The sequence below is a fragment of the Acomys russatus genome, chromosome 20 (assembly GCF_903995435.1).
Source record: "Acomys russatus chromosome 20, mAcoRus1.1, whole genome shotgun sequence".
Lineage (NCBI taxonomy): Eukaryota > Metazoa > Chordata > Mammalia > Rodentia > Muridae > Acomys > Acomys russatus.
The window spans coordinates 44,989,084-45,012,083 of NC_067156.1; the positions used below are offsets into that span (position 1 = coordinate 44,989,084).

At 40.1% G+C, this 23,000-nt stretch overlaps 1 protein-coding gene across 1 annotated transcript in view; it reads right to left on the reverse strand.

The window, feature by feature from the left end:
* The window catches only part of Fbn2 (fibrillin 2), a 202,684-nt gene that overhangs the window by 117,569 nt on the left and 62,115 nt on the right, over positions 1–23,000 (reverse strand). Inside the window, exon 7 of the mRNA XM_051163405.1 lies at positions 20,940–21,065. Coding sequence (XP_051019362.1) covers positions 20,940–21,065 — 126 coding nt within the window. The remainder of the gene's footprint in view (positions 1–20,939; positions 21,066–23,000) is intronic.

Genomic DNA, 23,000 nt, shown 5'->3' on the forward strand with positions numbered 1-23,000 from the left:
CAATTATAAAAGTCATAAACATAATTACTTAAAATCAAAGGAAATGGGAACTTTTTGTTTCTTTTATGTTCTTGTCCTCTTGTGTTGTATACATTCTTTTAGAATGTCTCAATTTAAAAGACATGGGAAATAATTGCTTTTTAATTATAAATGCAAGGGAAAACATTTAAGCTCCATAATTACATCCCTACCCGCTAAGCCTCAGGGATCATGGCAGAAGGAGCAGAAAGATTGTAAGGGGTGGTGAACTTCCACAGGGAAGCAGTATTTCCTGAACATGACAATACACATGAAATTCACATGAACTCACAGGGCCTGTGACAACATGCAAAAGACGAAGCTAGCCAAAATCCTGTATGGAGAAGGGAGGTGGACTTAAAGCCTGCCTTTCGTTGAGGAGCTCTTGGCAACTGATGGCTGCCAGAGAAGAGACAGGCAGTTGTCTTTAGGGATGAGGTCCTTGAAAAGTTACTCCTCAATAAACAGTCCTTACACCCATACACATACGGGTGGTACAAAGTGGGCCCAAAAACAGAGCAGTTGGGGGGAGAAAAAGTAGTGAGGAAGATAAGGCATTGGAAAGGAGTGAATGGGGACATTTGCTCAAACACATCATATACAGGTATGAGATTCTCAGTCAGAAGGTAATTAAAACTAGGAAATGTGTGTGCAAATTCAGACCTGTTGCATCCCGTGCTGCCATCTGTGTACACTGCTCTTTCACACAAAGGAGAGCAGCACAGAGATGAAGCAGGAACAGAGACTCCAAGCAATAAGTGATGTGATTCAAAGTTTCAAATAACACAAAGTTAGCCATCACCCTTTGGTATTCTTCTGTTGATCTGTTGATCTTATTACTTTTTGTCCATTCATTCTGACAAGTCTCCAGGCTAACAGGTTGCATCATGAAGCAACCGTTAGATTTGGCTATCTCCTTTGTATGTTCTTCGAAAAGAAGGTTAACAATCAGGCATCCTTTAAAATATTATCTTCATTCGAGATTCAACAGCTGCTGAAGGATAGAGGCACAAACCCACACCTACGGGTCCCCCGAGAGCTAGCATGAATTGCCTACACAAATGAGGAGCAAATGTGTAATGTGGTAATAGCACTCCCATCAGCCTTCATCCAGAAAAGTGAAACCATGTGTGCAAATTAGGACTTATTGCATCCTGTGTTGCCATCTTCCTGCACCGAGCTTGCATACACGGGAGAGTAGCATGGAGTTGAAGCAAGAACAGATAGACTGCAATCAACAAGTAATGTGATAAATCACTACTCCCCGAGGGAGAAAACACAGAGAATAGCCTGATGTAAAGCAGGCAGCACAAATGGCAGGCTGAACCCTTCATCTGTTTTCTCTTCGTTGTCTAGAAATACCAACAACCCAGGAGTTGGGGTAGTTTAGGATTAATGAAAATCCTTGAATATTGTACAATCTCATGTCCTTCATTTGAACACTAATGTTTCTTTGTAAGCATTTCTTTTAAAAAGATGATTTTGTCAAAAACCTAAAAGTGAAAGATACCTGACATTGGGGGGTAGTGGTGGTATTTTTGGCAGAAATACCTGGGATACAGAAAGATACATGTGTCCTAGTCTGTTTTCTATTGCGATAAAACACTGGCCAAAAACAATAAATGAGGCAAGCTAAGGCAGGAACTCAAGGAAGGAACCTGGAGACAGGAACTGAAGCAGAGGTCACGGAGAAGTGTAGTGATACAAGATTACACAAATATCTCTTATATTCTACAAGACTGGAACTTTTGCTGGACCTTATATTCCCTGAGGTCACTTTAGACTTACGATCACTAACTTATTTGTACTCAAATGGTTTGTTTAATCTGCTTTTAAGAGAATGATGCAAGAGTCAGTCTTACTTGCCTTGGGTTTCTTATATAAACAACATTTACAACCTAAGCTAACGTATAGCTGCACTCTTAAGTAATACACTCTTCCATTCCCCTGATGCAAATAATGTGTGCTCATCATTCCCTGAAAGCAGCAAATGCAGAAGCTGAGGACAACGTCCTAAATTCTACCATAAAGGTTGAAAGCAACCATTTATAGATATTGGTTGACAAACAATGATGTTTGTTTTCTGGGTCATTTGGGATCAGTTGGAGCCAGTGACTTAATCCCTTGTAAAACTCAAAGGTTTCTGTAAGGAGTCCCACCCCTTCCTTATGTGATGCTTTCTGTGCAGTTCAGTAAAGACAGAAAAAAAACAAAACAAAACAAAAAAAAAAAAAACGCTTTGTGTAGGACAGACACAACGGACAGACACAGGCACAGAATCAGACACATATAACAGACAGACAGAGACAGAAGACTCAGGCAGCATGAAGTGGAGAATCCAAATCTGGATTTGCTCTTGGTTAAATGACTCCAAGGGGAATGCTTTTCTGTCCTTGGTACAACATCAATGCCTTGTTAGGGACTCAGAAATGGTCACTAAGGCACTTAGTCCATACAGAGGAGGGCTGCTTACTGTCTTTCTCTCCCATGGCACCCGAAACACCTGCCTACAGGGAGTACCACCCACAGTGGGCTGGATAATCTGACATCAATCAATTAATAAACTCAAAACAAATTATCCTTTTCCTGGCTGACTCGAATTTTTGTTAAGTTGATGGAAACCAAGCAGCACACTATGACAGTAAAATTTGAGGTTATCTGTTAAAATTATACAAGATCTATGTGGACTTAGAATGAGATAGAACCTTAAAAGGTTAGGTTCAAAAATAGATAAATGCTACAAATACCCTGTCAGGAAGCTGGAGGGTTCTGTATAAAGAAGATGATTTTTTAAAAACTATTTTTAGGAAAATGATTCCCAAAATTTTAATAATTATAGAGATAGGTGAAAACCAAACCAAACCAAACCAAAACCAAAAAGGCAAACCAACCAACCAGGCAACCAACCACCCACCCGCCCACCCAACCAACCAACTAGGCAATCAACCAACCAACCAACCAACCAACCATCCAACCAAGCAACCAAAAAAACCATAATAACGGTTCAGACATTTTCATAGAAGAATTCCTAGTATGTATTCATATAATAAAATTTAGCATTAACATTTATGTTAAGTGAGCTACCTGAATTAAGTTCTCTTTTTAGTTATGTCTTCAGTAATCTATGATATAATCATACTGGGAAGGAAGTTCCATATCAATATAAGCCTAAGGGAGGCAGGACTTTTCAAGGGAAAAAGTAAAACCATTCCTGCACATCTATTATGCTTACTCATATCTTCTTGAACATTTTCATTAATTAATTTTTTGGTTTTTCAAGACAGGGCTTCTCTGTGTAACAGCCCTGGCTGTCCTGGAACTCACTTTGTAGACCACTGGCCTCGAAATCATAGTGATCTGTCTGCCTCTGCCTTCCGAGTGCTGGGATTAATGGCAAAAGCCTTAGTTTTCAATTATCAGAAAGACTGATCTAAACATAAGCCAGAGATTTTAATAGTATCATAGCTCAAAGTCCAATAACATGGATCTCAGGATTGGTTAGATCAATATTTCCTGTTAAAGTCTCAAGACACTTGGGCTGATGTTTCAAAACCATATTAACTATAGGAGAATCAAGATGGTGTGCTGAGAATGGAGGCAATATGGGGTCAAGACGACTGTCTTCCTGCTTGTACTCCACAAATTGCAGACTATACCCAGCAGTCTAAATATTCTGCTCTTTGTATTACTTTACTATGAATACTAGGTTTCTATGAATTGATACAGGCTGGGTACAGAGAAAACTCTGGCTTGGCTAAACGGGAAAAGTCCAATTTTCCTTGACCAAATTCTGTTTCCTGGAAATTTTTTGGAAAATGGGGAAGCTTCAGCAGTTAGTAAGAGATCGGAACATCTAGAGACAGCCTTTCTGAACTCTGACTTCAACATCCATCTGTTTTCCCTGCTGGGGTCAAATTGGCTCCAGCAAGCATGGCCAGTAAAAGACAAGCTCTTTCTCCAGGGTCTCTGGCCTCTTAAGAGGATGGAAAACTCACTCGAGATAGGCCCCACAAGTATTCTCTTTTATCCTAATCCTAATGCGAGGAGTGTCTTCACTGGCGTAAGCCTGGAGTCCTTAACATAACTAAGTTTAGACTTATAAGTGACAAAAAGTAGAAGGGGGTGAGAGTGAGTCTGAAACATGGCACAGCTGAAGACTGGGATTTGCGTGAGGAAATGTTAGAGTAAAGGTGTAGTTAGGAAGCCACGTGCCAAATCCTGGTGCATCATCTCCAGAGCTTTGGCTTTTATTCTGAAGGAGCATCTGATTTCTAAGAAAGATTTTTAAATAGAACAAGAGCATTACAGGAATAATCAATATTGCAGGATGCCTGCGGTTAGGCTTCGTGAAGAAGAGAAGTAGAAGGAATGAGGACAAAACAACAGGACTCTGTAACCAAGAAGACAGGTTAGAAATCTACTGTGATTGACAGACAGATGGTGGAGAGTGAATAAAAGATGGGACATGGGGAAGGGGAGCCATACTATGGGAAAGTTTGGCTTGAGGGAGGTAGACAAATGGTCTACACAACTGAAATTCTGGGTACGGAATTCAGCTGAGGGCTAAATTCTGAACGTGCTCTCTTAGGTTTTACCAGCAAGCCCGCAGCTTGCATTAGGTGTAACAATGGATGTGCGCTCAAACGGTGAAATGAATAGGGGCCAAACGTAAAGAGGCAACTGTGAAAAGCATCAGCCTCTAAGGGAAATTCATGAGGAGAAGAGATAAAAGTCCAGGAAGAAGAGATCAGGGTATAAGAGGATAGAGGCCAAGGAAGAGATCTAGAAACCGAGGGGTGAGGTAAGAGAAAATGCAGTGTGTGGAGAGCTGATGGATCTGAGCACGGGGCTTTCTGAAAGGAAAACGGGGTCAAAAAAGCCCCGTCTGATGGCTTTCTGACTGCCAAGCCACATCACCTCATGTTCTTATAGGTCTTATTATTAGCAGGATATGGTGCTAACTTAGCGAGCGGAGTGAGCTCACATTATCAATGACTCCTAAGAACACCACCCATGGGATGCTCTCTTGTAACAGAGACACGGCATCATCTAAAGGCCCCCATTAGCACTGGCCCCAGAAAAGCTAGTGAAAATAAAACAAGAGCTTTTGTTTATAAAATACTGCTCAGATGCTTCCTTCCCACCAGTGCCAGTGACCTGTATACATTAGGTACAATCTGCAGAACTTTTTTTTTCTGAAATATAATTGTTTTGTTTTACCCTAAATTTCCATTCATTGATGTGTATTGGTGGACACTGTGTAAATCTATGAGCTGGGATGTGACACACAATCATCAATTGCAGTGGTTTTAAAAAGTCAGAATAGGATAATGCTGGTGAGACAAAATGAATTGCAAGTGGAAAACTCATGCTTGTTTTCTCCTACTCAGGTTTTGAAAACACAACGTGTACGAACATCACTCAGAGTTGCATTGTATGTGAACGGCTTAAGTGAGAAACAATTCCTATACTGTACAATTCATATACCAGCTTATTAAATTCTACTCTATCTTTCTAAATACAGTGCAGGGCTGCACAGCCATCACTGCAACCTAATTTTATGACACCTTCATCCCCCCATGACAATTTCCACTGCACTATTAATCACTCTTCATGGCCTCTGGCAAGCCTCGGTAACCATTAATCTCAACTCTGTCATTACACATCTGGCTATTCTGCACAGTCCATGCAAAGGAGATCATGAAGCATGTGGTCTTTCGTAACACGCTGCTTCCGTGTAGCCTGATATTTGCAATGCTGCTCCATGCTGTGGTGTGTTTCAGCACTGTGTTCCTTTGGGTTGCTGAAAGTGCTATGCAGCTTATCATCCGCTGTGGACATTTGGGTGGTTTGTATTCGGGTGCTAGTGGACACAAAGCTGCCGTCAACATGACATCTAATGAGCCATGAACCCCAACTAACTGTCTTCAAAGTGGCAGTGATACTTTATACTCCCACTACAGTGTATGGGCATTCCCATTTCTTATATCTTTAGCTACATTTATTCTCTAGTGTTTGTTTGTTGCAGGTGTGTGTGTGTGTGTGTGTGTGTGTGTGTGTGTGTGTGTGTGTAAATGGTGGTGGAATGCTGTCACACTGCAGAATGCACTTCACTAATGATACCTTGCTGATATTTTCATGGTTATACTTACTGGCCCTTGTGCATATTCTTTGAAGAAAAATGTATTTAATTCCTTTGCCCACTTCAATAAACAGACATTTTATTATTGGGTGTTGTGATGGTTTGACTGAGAGAGGCCTGTATAGGTTCATGTGTTTGAACACTTGGTACCCAGTTAGTGAACTGTTTGGGAAATATTAAGAGGTATGGCTTTCATGGAGGAGGTGTGTCACTGGGGTAGGCTTTGTGGTTTCCCAGCATGCTCTCTGCCATCTCATTGCATTTCAGCAATATTAAGCTGAATATCAATCTATAAAAGTAGACTGTATTTCCGTTTATTTTTTAATTTACTTAAAAACATTTATAGTTTTTAGTGGGCTAAATCATTTGATTCCTCTTAAATGTATTCCAAAGCATTTCCTTCTTTCTTTAATCTTATTAATGGAATTATCTTAATTTCACTTTGAGAATGCTCACTGTCAATATGTACAAACTTGTTTTGTGTATTGACCCTGAACTGCAGCAATGGTGAACCAATTTACCACCTCTACTGTCTTTTGTAGAGCAGACTCATTAGGGGATACACCATTGCATTGGGGTGCTCTCTCATCTGCTAAGTACATCCATCCACAGACATAGTATTCCCCTTGTTGAGACCAGGCTGTGCCTCGTGCTGAAACACTGCATCTCATGAGCAGCTCCTGACTACATTTTGAGGATGGAAATTACTGCGAGCCTAGGGACGTTCATACGCAATACCACTCCTCCAGTACCACCCATGTATCAAAGACTGATACATGACTTAGTCCTGACACATTAATATAGGTAAACTGAGACTGCAGGGGCACATGAGCATACTAAAATCATATTAGGGAGACCAGGGTCAAGACCTTATCTGGTACAGTGGAGTCATTAAAGAGTAAAACTCCCTCATGTGGACCCCATGACAACATAGGCATCCACCACTAAGATGGTGCCAATGATGCTTTCAATCACTGACCTGTCACTGTGAGTGTGCAGCAAGGATCAACAGGCAGGAGACTTCCCACTATTCCTCAGCTAGTCCCATTGTTGATGCAATCTCCTCAGTAGCCTTATGCTCATCTTCCTGTTCACCCTCTGGACCTGTTTGTTTCTTCTGGCTATTGACCAGGTCTTGCCCTTTTTCCTATGGCTGATCTGGGGCCGTTATCTTATCAGCATACTTCTGAAACCTCTTAAAATTCTTCTGTAGCCTCTTATCCCTTATATCCATTTTGTATCCCATATAAATACACACACACACACACACACACACACACGGGCTGGAGAGATGGCTCAGAGGTTAAGAGCACCAACTGTTCTTCCAGAGATCCTGAGTTCAATTCCCAGCAACCACATGGTGGCTCACAACCATCTATAATATGATCTGATGTGCATTGTATACATAATAAATAAACAACAACAACAAAAATTTTAAAAATACACACACACAGAGTGATGTGTGTGATCTCTTATATAAGAGTAAATGTTAATAACTAAAACTGGAATAAAAGAATGCATTCCTCTCAACTAGGTCACCAAGAGAAAGACATAATAATCAGACAGACCGCTGGTTTGAAACCTCTGTAGTGTATAAATTTATTTTTACTCAATAAATTCTGACACTGGGAAGGCATATGTGTATTTGTCTCTGGCATGGCTTGGTCACAACACCTCTTTAATACATGGCTCCATGTTCTGTGATTTCAGTTAGCCATGTTCAAGTAGCCCAAAACCATTAAGTGGAAAATAGGTCATTGTGTACGTTTTGAGTAGTGTGATAAAATTTTGCATTTTACTTAGGATTCAAACATCTCCTTACTGAGCACATCCACACTGCCTACATTTTCCTTGAGAGTTTCCTGGTTTTGTTTTTGTTTTAGTTTTAGGGTTTTTTTTGTGTGTGTATGTGTCGTTTTGTTTTGTTGTCATTTTTATTTTGTCTTGGTTTTTCAAGACAGGATTTCTCTGTGTAGCCCTGGGTGTCCTGGACTCACTTTGTAGACCAGGCTGGCCTCAAACCCAGAGATCTGCCTGCTTCTGCTTCCCTGAGTGCTGGGATTACAAGTGTGTGCCACTGTGCCCAGCCCCCTAACTGTACCAATGTGATTACTGCACCAAACTACCATGCCTCATGTGTAAGTTAAACTTTACAACAAACATGCATGCATGTATTACTACATATACACATGTAAAGAGCTAGCTAACTAACTGAACTATGAAGAAAGACACAACAGGTAGATACTACCTATAGCTTCAGGCATCCACTGGGACTTCTGAGATGCTTCCTTGAAGTCACGGAGACACTGTTGTAGTTTTCTTCTGCTGTTCTAGTCAATAAGGCCCTTATTCTTTCTTCCTCACCTCATTGCCCTGGCTACAGCCTCCACTACAACTGAGTAAAAATGGTGGGAGTGGACTCCGTTTTGTTACTGCTATTGGGGAAACATTTCTTTGGCATTTAAGAAGATGTTGGCTGTAGCTTTACACAGATGCACTTGATCAAGGTGGGGAAACTCCTTTTAAGAAACTTCTAATTTGTTGATCTTTTTGGTCAGGAAGTGATACTAGAGATCTGGGTCTCTGTTTTTTTTTTTTCCAGTTATTTTCCTGCTTCTACTGCAATGATCATAATTTTAATCTACTGTGACACACTAGATGGATACATTTGAAGATGTTGAACTACTCTTGCATTCTTAGGCCAGATCTTAATTGATAGCAATGCATAACAGCTCATCAGTGGAAGATCTGACAACTGACAATGAAACAGTTATTTTTACACAGGGCCTTATTTACTTTTTTCTAGACTTTAAACAGTTGAGACTTTTCAAAAACAGTATTTTTTGCCAATTAAATTCCTGTCTTGCTAAAAGGAATTCTACTAGCATTCTTACTTGGTCTTTGTGCAGTATTTGGCTGTTTTTCATGCCTTTCCTTACTAAATTCAGCATCCTAAATTTATCTATTTAGGATGATACCCTACTCATTACTTTGCTACTACAACAGTAAGAGAAGACACATTAATTTCTTAATACCAGCCAGTGGGTTATCATAAAATTACTTTCTCTTATACACAATGTATTTATGAGACGTTTGAAAAACACAATTCCTAGAATCTCATAAGTTTTGCACATACAGTACAGTACAAACATATAAAGAGACAGGAAAAGGAGTTATGTCATTTCTAAATTATCACTGTTGAATCATCAACTCTAATTCATAGATATATTTAGGTATTAATATATCATCTATCTGTTATGGAGAAAAGATTGAATGAGATAGGTATTTTAACAAACATGGAGACTTTAGCTTCTTAATGCTGATTTCCTTAGAAAGGTAAAATATTTCAAGCAATTTATAAACTCTTGTTCCCTTTGAGGTGAGAATTGCACTTTTTAAAATCTATAATGTATATTATTTTAAGACAAGAACCTGTTCTGGAAATTGTTGTTAAAAATGAAGTCTTTCATTGTTTTTAAAGCATCTGGTCTGCCATATTAAAGAGAGAATCTTTCCATTCAAAAATATATATATATATACTTTTAAAAAAAAAAAGGCCTTTCAATTCTTTTCTTTAAACAATGACAGAACAAATAATGATTAGATACATGCTATTCATTCACAAATTCAAGAAGTTACTGTTGATTAAAAGCCTTTAATTTGTCACATACCAAGAACTAATGACGCATGATCTGTAATTACTAGGAATTTGCAACCTGCTCAAGTGGATATAAAACCAATCACAAGATGATTGATTGTCCTGAAAGACAAAACTAGGTTATAACAGAATTCTAACGCAATTCAGTTGTGACACTCAGAGCAAGCACTTGGAAGTCATAATATCTGATAAGGGACTTTAAAAATTGTGACAGAACCTTTACCCATAGAGAAACAAAAGGGGTTTTCCAGATAGGAAGTAGTGAGGTCCAAAATATGAAGGGGCCTCTTGGGTAAGGAATGAACTTTCCCATGAGTTGAAGTCATTTATTTATAAGATAAAACAAAAATTTAAAGAGAAAGACCTAGAACCCTTTGTTGTCTGTGTTTTGGAGGAAAGAGGGGCAACTGGATTTTGGAAAGTGAGGTGGAGGCTGACCAGGTTCAGAGCTGATGAAAAAGACCTGTCAGTGTTGGTAAATAAGACAGCACAGAGTTAATAGAGTTAATAGGGCAGAAAGGGGCAGCCAAGGTCATCAAGCTTCAGTTGATGAGATCAAGACGGGGAAGAAAAGGACAATATGAGAATATCCTTACCATAGGAAGGAAGGGTAAGAGAAAGACAGTGGGCTGAAATGAATAAACCAGCAAAGCAAGACAGAACCGTATTTGAAGGGGAATCAATGGTGTTTTCATTAAGTGTAAGTCTGAGTTACACTATCTTGAGACAGTTAAACTTTGGAAAGTGATTGTCAGAAAAGACTATTGAGGATAAAGACATCAGGATAGATACAATCAGTGAGAGGAAGTTAAGAAGTGGAGAGAAGAGATCACAATCGAAGCAAGAAGATAAAGAGGCTTTGCCCAAGTCCTATACCAAAGCCAGTAGAGAAACAGCTCAACAGCTCAAAAGTGGCACAACCTTCTGGTCCCTTGCAGCTATGGGCACCTCCTTTATCTTTCCTGCTTCCTTAACTAAAAAGAATTTCAGCTTTTGCTTTGCTTGTTCCCAAGTCTGCGTTTTTAACCATCACTGACGTAAGATGAAGAATTTGAGCTTGAGACAATGTCTCTGTTCGACTTCTGGTGACTATTGGATGTTCAGCACCTACAACTTTGAGTCACGCACACTCAAGAACATGTTGCCAGGGACTCAAAAGAACAAATATGATGTCATAAAATGGAGAGGCAGTGAGCAGCTCCAGGTAACTACTATACACTGGCTTTCAGGACATTATCCAGAAGGAAGTCTGCAGGACGGTGCAGTGAGAGGTGACAGTGGGGGAGACTATTGTGGCCTTTGGGATGACTTTAGTTGCAATATAGCTGCAGCTAGCACTAATAACTAGTGCTGGCAGACAGAAAGAGAATGGGGTTAAGGGAAGAGGTGGGACAACGTTCCATGGAAACACTGGAAGACCTTTCATCAAAGGCAGGAGAGATGGAAAATGAGGATATTTAGAAGATTGAGGCTTAGTAAGTTCACACTAGACTCTTCCCATTTGCCTGATAGAGGGAAGCAGAAGACGGGTGTTGGGAAAGCCCAGAAGTCACCAGCACAGAGAGTTAAACATGCAGGCCTTGACTTCTACTCAGGTCTCACATGCACTCTGCTCCCTCCCTTTGATTCTAAGCACAGAATACTGACAGAAAATATGTAAAGATGGAGGGGGAAAGGATCCAGCTGGATGCAGAATACGAGGTATTATTTCCCTGTGTCAGGAATAGCGTATCAAAGTGATGAGCTGAGCTGAGACCAAGGACTTTCTGAATTCCTTCTCTGGAAGGTGGCAGTGGTGACCAAAAGAAGAGCACTACACCTGAGGAAAAGAGGGCATGACAATGTGACAGCAGGGTGGTGCCTGGTGGAAAGAGAATTCAGAGAGAAATGGAGCAACAGAGATCTCCCCGGGGAAAGTGAGAGTTGAACAAACAGGTAAGCAGGCCAACAATAACTGGAATGGAGGAAAAGCTCACACAAGACTGGGCGCGAGTGATTTATTTAAGGAACTAGCTGAATGCATCTGAAATAAGTGTAGGAGGGAACAAATGAGCCTGGGAAGGTAAGCAGAAAAGAAACTAGAGAATGACCATCAGTTTATGTGAGAAAGCTGGCGAGTGAGACCAGTCACTGGAAAGGTGGAAGGGAAGGGCATTCTTCTAGGATGATGGAGAAGACCAGGGACTGTGTGGAAAGTGCTACAGTTCTACATCAATGCCTTTTATTATTCCTGGGCTACATGGTAGAATCTATCATCCATCCATCTATCTATCTATCTATCTATCTATCTATCTATCTATCTACCTACCTACCTACCTACCTACCTATATATCTATCTACCTATTTATTTATCTAATATCTTGATCCCTCTTTTCTATTGCTATCCGTCTAGGAAAGTGCATTTCAAATGGTCTTTGTACATTAGCATAACGGATGCCAGTGGAACTTTTCACAAACAGTTTTGTGTTTACTTAGGCTGACTGATAACATTTTTAGAGACACCACTATTGTGAAATGTAGTAATAAATGGTTCCCTGTTGGCCTGAAGACAGCGCTGCATTTTCCTAGACACTAGTATGAAGTAACTTGGGCATAAGTACTGACAGCAAGAGGCAATGTCATCATGATATTTTGTAGCACTGTGACAACACTCGAGAGGTTATTTCCACTTCAAAATACATAAAAGTTACTAATACCATAGTCAAACAGCAGGAGCTTTAGTTTTTGATTTACATTCCAAAATGATTTTCTTGGAGAGCACAGCCACTTACTAACAGGGCTAACAACTGCCTCCTTCCCCCAGCCCAACCATCATTTTATTCAGGGTAAAAATATTTTGTTACCCTCTGTGAATTTTTAACAACAACAACAACAACAACAATAACAAAAATGATACTTCGGAAGCAATATTACATTTAGAACACGACTTTTAGGATAAATCAAACCAATTATTATTTATAACTTTAAACTACTGGGAATTCAACATGGTGAAGCAACTCATCTGTAAGACAGCATCTCTCACAAGCAAGTGGGGCCCTATTAAGGGGTCTTCTGCACCTTTCTTGGTTTTCCTTCCCATTCCCAGATCTGGGGCTCAAACTCAGAGCCCCATGTACGCTTAGCGAGCACTCTGGCACAGCGCCATATTCCAGCAGACTCTTAATTTCCCTTTGCTTCGATTCTCCTCACCTTTCACACTTTCCTTAAAATTTCCCATGCAGAGAAGATGAATTGAACATCTCCCTTTGAGGTTGGATAAAAACTAAAATTTCACGAACGTGAAAGTCAGGAAATGCCAAAGTTAAATTTACTACAACCATTTGGACTTGGCCAAGTGTCAGGAATTCAGTACCATGCACCCCTGTTCTCGTTAGTTAGTGGTACGTAAGGCTTCAATATTTTTAAGTATTTTGGCAAAATGCTGCAAGAAAATTTAAAAAGTTGGCCATTCCTCAATGCTCTAACGATACATTTAAGAGTAGCTCATTTTTATCTTTTATATAAATGGTCTCAAGTGAAAATGAACCTAGTTCTACATTCCAATGCAGCCATCTGCTGTCACAAGTGCCTGTGCTTCTCTTACTGTTTAGAAAGAAAAGGAACTTAATGAAATCTCTATGCTCACTCACTAACATACATACTACATACAATTCCTACAAAGGGAGTTGACCTTCAAGTTGGTACAGTTGTATTTTCTTTAGTTTCTTAACATTCTCATAACAGGTAATGTGCTTTAATTTTTGAGATAGTGAGTGGTCCACAGCTGTGGATACAGATGAGAATCAGAATGAACAAGGCCCTAGTTTCAATCTCCAGCTCTTCAGAAAAGCATCTGTTCATTTACTGTATGATACAAACACTACCTGTGTACACGGAAAAGCGGATCGCATAACCATATATGAGTAAGGAAGGGTCACTCCAGGCTCAGCCTATCAAGTGCGCTCTTGGACCTTCACAAGGAAATCCTGGCGTCATAAAAAAAATCATGAAGTCATTTTCTAGTACTTTCTGTAGAAAACGACAAAAATCAAAATGGCTGACTTCATGGCCCACTGGTTTCCCCGATGAACCTCATTCAACTCACACTCTAGTTAGGCTGGCTTAGCCACATGTATCCGCATTCTTGCATGACCACTTAATGCTATAGGAAACCACTCACTGCTGCTTACCCATGAGGAATGTGTCTGGACATCTCTCACAGAAATGTAAACACTTCTCAGGCTTCCGTGAGGCTGAACCCCTTCACGATGACTGCTCCCTGTTACTTCTATTACTCCCTTTTCTCAAGAACATACATCTCTTAATGTCTCCCCAAAACTTCTGGCGTGCCTCGGCTTCTGTTTAACAATGGCCGCTACCCAGAATGGCACATAACAAGAGTCTTTCTTCCCAGGCAGCCATGCTTTCCTCCCCGACACCCTCAGATCTTTACTCAAACAGCAACATGTTAGTGGTCTTCTAATTACTAATATAAAATCTTATGACATCATTACATCACAAACTCTGCTTTGTTTTTCTGGTGATTTGATTGTGTTTAGCCACAAAGGCTTTCCATGTGTCCTATCTCTTCTTTGTCTCTAATACAGCCTTCACATGAGCGAGGCTTTGAGTCCCTGGCAAAAGTGCCCCTTTGGGTGGGTGAAGGGCATAAAGCTTACTGCACCTTCCATCTTGAGAAATCTCAAGATTAAGATCATTATTTTCTCATCAACAATGCCAGGAGAACCTTCCCTACTTGTTGGTTATAATTACTTAAGGGAAAAGCGAGTGCAATTTGCCTGTGACATGTCACTCCACTGGTTTGGTAAACAAAATGGAGATATATTTTAGATTTTGCTTCCCCCCCCTCACCCCCAAGCATCAAAGTCCAGGCTTAAAGCATTTCTCTGATCCTTTTACTCCACAGAGGAGTCAGCTTTCTGTCATTAGCACACACCTAGTTTTACATCTATGAGAAATGTTTATTTTGAGTTAAGGCAGCAGTTCTCAACCTGTGAGTAGGGACCCCTTTGGGGATTCAATGTCTCTTTTATAGGGGTGGCCTAAGACCATTGGAAACACAGATATTTACATTACAATTAATAGCAGTAGCAGAACTACAGTTGTGAAGTAGCAACGAAAACAATTCTATAGTTGAGGGAGTTGAGGGTCACCACAACATGAGCAATTAAAGAGTCCCAGCCCTAGGAAGGTTGATAAGGAAGGTCGATAGATACTGGTATAAAGTGTGACATTCTAATCTAATATTTTTCAAGTTTGATATGCAGTTATCACAACACCATTCAGTATATACTCATTGATGCACTGTCTTACTGGAATTTCTGTTGAATGTCTTTGGGCTAGGCTATTCACATGCTAGGTCCTTGACAATCAAGAAGGTAAAAAAAGGAGGGGGGAAACAGTCACCTATTGTTCAGTGTGCTTGAGTGATCTGTGATGCCACCATCCACATGATCTCTCCTACAACCCACCTCCTTCCTCTTCCTCTCCTTCCCACTCCTTACATCTCATCAGAGTATACAAAGAAGCCAAAGATGTATAAAAACTATATTTGGTCACACACACACACACCCCAAAACACCCCCTTCAATGCCCCCCAAAAAACTTTAATTGAAGGTTTCAGGGTTCTCCACTTTGGTGGGGGGAGGGTAAGAATCTTTCAGAGAACTTTCTGATTTTTTAAAATAGAACTTTCAGGTTCTATTTCTCAGACCAGAAAGCTGATAATACAAATACTATAGTAAATATTTTAGATTTTGAGATTAAAGGTGTTACCACCACACCCACTAATTCTCTACTTTTATGCTGTCATCTTATTTTTCCATAGGAATAGTTGAGGCACACTCCCATTTTAGAACTATTCTGTAGAGTACTGCTGTTGATTCCTTCCGTGAACGAGGGGATTATTTCAGTTCTATATCCTTGCCCTGGACTCTTGCTTTCCTAGATCTCCTAAGTGTCTGGTCTTGGCGACTAATTAGTGCAGTGCAGTGGTACAGAATGAATCACATTTTAATGAGCGTAGGACGTGAGGAAAAACCCACTAGCTGAGTATGGAAAGGCATCACCCAGAGAGGCAGCAGAGCCTATCGCTGAGAGAAGAAAGCTTCCTGAGGCAGTAGGTCTTGTGGGCCAGTTTCCTGAAAAGCACATGGACGTTAGCTGTGTGGAAATGCTTCAAATGCCCAGTGTGAATAAACAGCTATGATGGCGACTCATCTGGAGCCAGAGAGCTCCAACTTAAATACAACTGTCATCATCTGTGACCTGGGAAGCCTCCTAGTGAGCATGGAGGCCAAAGTGAAGAATGAGACTAAGTTCTGTGCTTTCTGTCTTTGTTACATCAGGGCAGAGAAATGGTGCCTTTTTCACTCATGAAGCTTACTGAACTCCATGGCCAGTGACTGGACCATGAAACTGCATCTAATTCTGACCCAGTTATATATTCCAGAGTCCTGAACAACTGAGGAAGAGCTGAACTACAGGGCTACTGGTCAATGTAGCCCTCTTTTGGGCTGTGCCTCTTGGCAACCCCTGTCTCACTGACAGGCTGGATCTCATTCCTGCCACTTCATGTTCCTAGGAGAGAGAGAGAGAGATCCTAGGCCCTCTGTTCCTTGGTGTTTTCAGTTGGGAAGTAGACTGGCGCTAGTAAGCCAATGTCCTGCTCCACTGTGATGATTTAGTACAAGAGCCGGTGTAAACTGGGTTCTCTTACTGTCTCAGTATCACCACAGGTTGCATGCAGTAAGTGCACTGTGGACATCAGCTATTATTATTGTTACATATAGTCTGCTGCCAGACTCAGGCATTAAAAAAAAATCCATTTAAAACACAGTGGCAAAAGTGGCAGAGGGATTAAGGATTATTTATTATGGGGTTGGAAACTGGGTTTGGGTGTGGCAGTCCCACTTCCTCATTCAACAGAAGGAATATGTCTGCTTCAACCTCAAGGTCCCAAGTGTTCCAAAGGATTTAAAAGATGTCGGTCTACCTTATTTTTTGCATTGGCGACTTCCAAGTTTTCACCATCTTCCATTGCTAGCAGTCACTTTCCCTCACTAACCATTTCTTACATAGGCCTCCCTCTGGGAAATAGCCAGGGAGTTGATTACTTATTTTAAAACTAATTTACTTTTGGAAATCTGAGTAAAAGCAAATAGTTTTCATTCTCATATGGAAAATTTATCTCCCCCAGGTTTGTCAAAGCAGAGATGCCATAGCAGCAAAAGATACTATGCCAATCCATTTTGGACATTTCACAGACATACCCCAAAGGACAAAATAAACAGACTGAGGCCAAATACTCTTTGGGATACATTTAAAACAAGTACATGACACATAAAGAACCACTAGAAGGAAAAACTTTGACATAGCTTTCCTGCCTGCACAAAAAGCCGAGGCAGAATAAATGGCTCAGAAACTTTAGAGAAGGCGCTGAGGGGGAGGGGGGCATGTGAGGACATTTGGCACCCACTTGTCTCTACCCGTGTGCAGGGAGGGCAAGGCAAACCAACATAGCGTGTTTGCAGAAATAAGAAGCCTTGACCAAGGCCTCAGTGGTGCGGCATCATTTAAGCTACAGGAGTATTTACATTAATGAATGTCTGAGGCGGGTGAGTGGCTGGGCTAGCCTCCTCTTTGGATGTGAAAGAATCAGGAATCGTTCACTCCACTCAGAGTCATTTGCCTGATGTCTTACAGAATTAGGAAATTAGATTTTAGAAGCAAGCTGGCTCACGGTTGCAGTGGTCATCATCAGGAATTTTATGGTATTGGGCCCCTAACAAAAGAGAAGGGGGAAGGTATTTTTTTTTACACACATGTGAACAAATATAGATGTATATGTATGTCTTCCAGATTTGGGCTGAGATTTAGGGCTTGACCAGGAGTCTATATTGAGCATAAGCATGATGACTAATGTTGTATTGAAGTAGCACAAACCACAGAAACATACCAGACCAGGTACATAAAACACAACCATCCTCCATGAAGGTTCTAAGGCACGGGCTTCAAACATTAAAGAGGTGGGCCCCGTTCACTGCCCGAGCTAGAACACAAGCTGTTCATGCTCAGACCCATGTGACTGGCAGGTCAAACCGTTCACAGTAGTGAAGGATGGTGTTCTGATAACTGAGCAGACATCAGAGATGTTCTTCCTTCTTCAGAGAAAGCAAAGGCTCCCTAACCTCAGAACAATATGCTCACATAAAGGCAATGACACAGAAGATAAAAAGCAACACATCACATGTAATGTCTACCTTGGTCTCCCAGTAGCAGACACAACCAAAATGAAATCATTTTTTAAAAAAAAATGGAGGCGGGCATGGTGATACTGTCCAGTAATCCCAGACTCTGAAAGCAGAGGCAGGAAGACTGCTACAAGCTTAAGGCCAGCCTGGGCTACATTGTGACTTCCAGAGAGTCGGGGCTACATGGTGAGATCCAGTCACCATTAATTAGTTAATTAATGGAATAAGTAAATATTTTTGAAGGGCAAAGAAAGATGGTAGAATAAAGGAAAAATTCCACTTGGTGAATTGCCTCCTTCCAAAGACCGTTCACCTGTGTTTTGAACATTAATTCAGTCAAATACATCACCACTAGTCAACCTTTATTGGTAAGGAGTCTGCCAAGCATATCAGAAATATTTCTCAGATTTGGAACACAGTAGTGAAGAAGCCCTCTTCTCAGGAATCGTATTCAGGCATCTGAAAGAAATAGTCAACGGCTGCACACAAAGTGCAGTGACTACCAAAAGTCATGAGATTTCATAGAGCTAAAATCAGGAAGGGCATAACTTAAAAACAAATCTGCCAATACTCCATTTTACATTTTTTTAATACTGAAATTTAAATACCTAAGTTTTGATAGTTCAAAGTAACTGCCGTGGTTATATTTTTATTTATAACATACATCAAATTTAAACGTATGACAACACTATATTAAACTGTTTATGAGTATAAGTCAAAACTCGACATTGTGTATAGCCACAACTCTGGTATTTGAAGGTACACTTTGGTACCAATTGAATTAAATAATTTTATATAAGAACTGCTTGCTCTTTTATATGCAGGAACAGTATTACCCAAAGAAAATTGATAATAGCTACTTTTAAGACATATCTAAATAAATATGCTTTATAAACAAGTAAAGCTTTCACAAAACCTCTGGGTTTTGAGCCCTAATCAGCCCTTGTTCCAGTTGCTCCATTCCCACAAATCATAAATACTAAATCATATAATTCTTTCTGGGCAATGTTTAAATGGAGCTGGCTGCCTGGGCAGGAAGTAAGCCAAGACACGACTGGATTCAGGGCCCCGGGTGGTGCCTTATGTTGTAGCAAAAGCTGCCATTCCCAAGGAGCGAGAATAAAGAGTGGCCCTGTCTTCCCCTGAGCTCCGCCTTGGCACTGCGTGCTCTTTTGATGAGATGTGATGGAGAAAAGACTTCTTCCATTTTCAGCTAAGAAGAAAGTCATTGTCTGACGTGCAATGGAAATGTCACAACTGCTAGGGTCAGTGGCTGCGCCTTCTCACCTATAATCAAAGACTGGCTTTTCTGGCCCCCACTCTTGGATAGGGTCTGGAACGTATCCCAGAAGTTAAAAAGTAGACGGGAGTGAAAAAAGCGAGCAACAGAGTAAGCTCTTCCAAAAACCTAGGAGGACCTTTGAAATAGTAGCATCGTTTCTGTAGATTCCGCTTCCTGTGCCAACTCAGATAACTCCCTTCATTTTGCAAGCATTTTCATTAGCCTTTTCATTGCAAGTAGAGTGATGACTAATATTATATTTTTACTAGCACACACCACTTGACTATTATTAAAAACCGTGTCAGAGAAAATGTATTTGGTCCTTAAAATAATCAGCTACATTCTTCTCACCTTCCTATTGTGAGGAACATGAAATTAGCTGATAATGAATGTGTCAGTCTGTAAAGATGAATTCAGACTGGCTGTAAAATAGAAGGACACGGAAAACTGGGAATGATGCTACCTAACAACTCATGAGATGGCGGTTGCTGGGGTGAAACTGTGGCCTTGATGCCCACACACTACCTCCCACTTCCTAACAGAGCTCAGACTCCCACTGACCTTGTACGTCTAAATGCCAGACTTTTCACTTGCTCATTTTCTTGTCTATAAAGACAGGCGTGCCTCTTTAGAACTGATCAACATAAAACAAGCTAATTATCACCACCATTTTATAAAAGGAAAAGGGGGAAATCTTAACCAGAGTAAGTGAGAATGCTTCACAGCTAAATTATAGTAACTTTCGTGCTACCATCTTTAGAAACCACCTCTGGGTTAGACGGTGGCTCTGTGGGTAAAAGGCCTGCTGTACAAGCTTAAGGATCTGAGTTCAGATCCTCAGAGTCCATCTACAGGCTGGCTGGTAACATTTCTGCAAGTCCAGTGCTTTTATAGTGAAATAAAAGGCAGAGATGGGAGAATCCAAGAGTCTTGTCTCAAACAAGATGGAAGGATGTGGGCAGACATCTTAAGCTAACCTACCCTCCATCTACATACCAAGACATATATACACCAAGACATCTATATGACTGTCCTCACACACATGAGATGTACACACACACACACACACACACACACACAGAGAGAGAGAGAGAGAGAGAGAGAGAGAGAAGGGAGGAAAGATAAAAATTTTATCTTTGATTAAAAAATTGATTAAAGTGGGGTATTGACAGAAAAAGTTTCAGTACTGCTAAGATCAATCTAAATATACATGATCTTTGAAGTTGTATGCATTTAGAAATTTAAGTTTTATAAAAATGACACAAACTTAATCACAGATAAATTAGAATAATAAACTTACTCTACTTGAATCAAGTTCACAGGTGAAACGAAGACCTACTTTATGAAAGAAATTATAGGAGGCTAAATAATTTTCATTACCCAGTAGCCACTAAGATCAATCAGCTGCTAAATATTCACTGCCTTTTGCAGGTCAAACCCTAAGAGCAAATGCTATGGTCTTTTCCTATGTTTTCACATTAAGACAAAGAATGCCAATTATGGTCATTAATTTTAACAATTCCAAAAGCATTTTTCTTTCTTGAACGCAAAGTCAGCAGCCGGGCTCTCAGCCCTCAGGGCACCCACCTTCACATTTCTGAGTTGTTTCACTCTGCTTGTGACCAGCTGGGCACCTGCATTCAAAGGAGCCCACTGTGTTGATGCAGTTCCCCCCGTGGCACAATCCTGGAATTGCCTGGCATTCGTCAACATCTGCAAGAAGAAAACATTTCAAACGTAAGCAAAATTGGTCTCCAGACTACATCAGTATGTTTCTTTTATGTACAAGGGAGAATGTTGCTCTCCAGACAGCTGGGTGAGGGAAACAGGCCCTCCCTGCAAGCTTGTTACTCAGCTTATGTAGATGTTTCTGGAGAAAGCTGTCTCCTAGAGACCCACCTGTGCTGTGTTACTTTGCTACAAAATGCTTCTTACTGCTGGTTCCCCTGGTTCTGGCACCGAGTTTATCCCACTCCTCTCAGCACAAGGTGAAGGTCCCCCCAGTGTGCTTCCTTATGAAGCTCGGTGAGTACGGGCCTTGAGGATTCAAAGGCATGCAGTCTCTCTGCCGCAGACACAGGGCAGAAATCTTGGACAGGGCGTACATAGACGCACTATGAATAAAGTGCAGTGTGTATTCTTCCGATGCCGCCATCAGTCATCGCCTACCCTGTAACTCATGAAGGCTGTGTCTTCCCTCTTTCCTGTCGCTGCTTTCCCACTTTCTGCTACTACCATCTGATCTCTTAATTTTCCTTGGCCTACCACTTGTAAAAAGGTAGTATTTTAGCTTTCATTACTCCGAGTACTTGTTACTAAGTTTATTACGGTTTTCATTTCCTTCTCTGAAGGTTATAGATTTATATCCCTTAAACAATAATGTAGTGGAGTTATCAACTTCTCATTCAAAACATCAGTTTTAGATACTGCCACGGTCGACTTCCTCCTTCTACTGTTTATTAATTTAATCCACTTAAGAAAAAATGCTAAAGCCTTAATACTGCCACAGTGAAATTAATGAAGCAATAAGAAAAGTTATCAACAAATGAAATACAGGAGTTTCTAAGAAACACCAAGTGAATTTCTTCAGGTAAAAGTAAGATGGATTTTATAGCCTTAACTCACAATGAAAGGCGCTGGAAATAGGAAATGTGTTGAGAAATATAACATACATTTCTCATATTTTTTGAAATTTAAAAGATAATTGTTGACTATAAACAAAATAGTAAACAAGAGTAATGTATTTTGTAGGTTATAATACATAAAGAAATATAAAGTAAAACAATAAGAAGTAATACAAAGAGAAGAATAAAAGAATTGGGCTGTAAAGTTACTACACTATAAAAGTGGCTTGCTAATATTTGAAAACACAGTATGGGGAGTTACATAGGTGTAGATAAAACTATAAAGTGAACAAAAGCATCCAACAATGCACCTGAAATAATATCAATAGTTAACCCAACAGAAGCAGAAAAAGGAAAGTATGAAAAGGTAAGCAAAACAAAAAAAGTAAAATACAGATTTGGGCACAATGATGTTCCTATTTAAATGAAATTTACAGTGTGTAACAATCAAGTTTAAAGGGTTGAAATTGTAATATTTTATTTTGAAACACCAAGATCCAATTTTTATGCTGTTCATAAGAAAGCCACTTTGACAACTTAAAAAGTAAGAAGCCAAAGATAAATTAAGTAATTACTGGTCATAAGAAGTCTGAACCAGCAAAGGCAATCACCTGTCATGAAAGAGACCACCAAGGATTAAACTCTAATTCATGATTCTAAAAGCCTCATCAAGTCAGGAATGCAATGTAACATCTGTAATCTGGCAAAAGCCATACACACACACACACACACACACACACACACACACACACACACACAAAAGAAAGAAAGAAAGAAAGAAAGAAAGAAAGAAAGAAAGAAAGAAAACAAACCAAAAAGTAAAAGCCAAAATAAAACAAATACTATTAACATGCTCATATATATTTAATATAATAGTTACAGTAAATAAATAATAAAATGATATAATATAGTTAACATGATAAGTAGAGATTTTCAAAAACCTTTTGTTGAGAGTGCTTGAAAGTCATATCCTCCCTTACCTGCCTATGCCCTTGAGACAAGGCCTTGTTATATAAACCAGGCT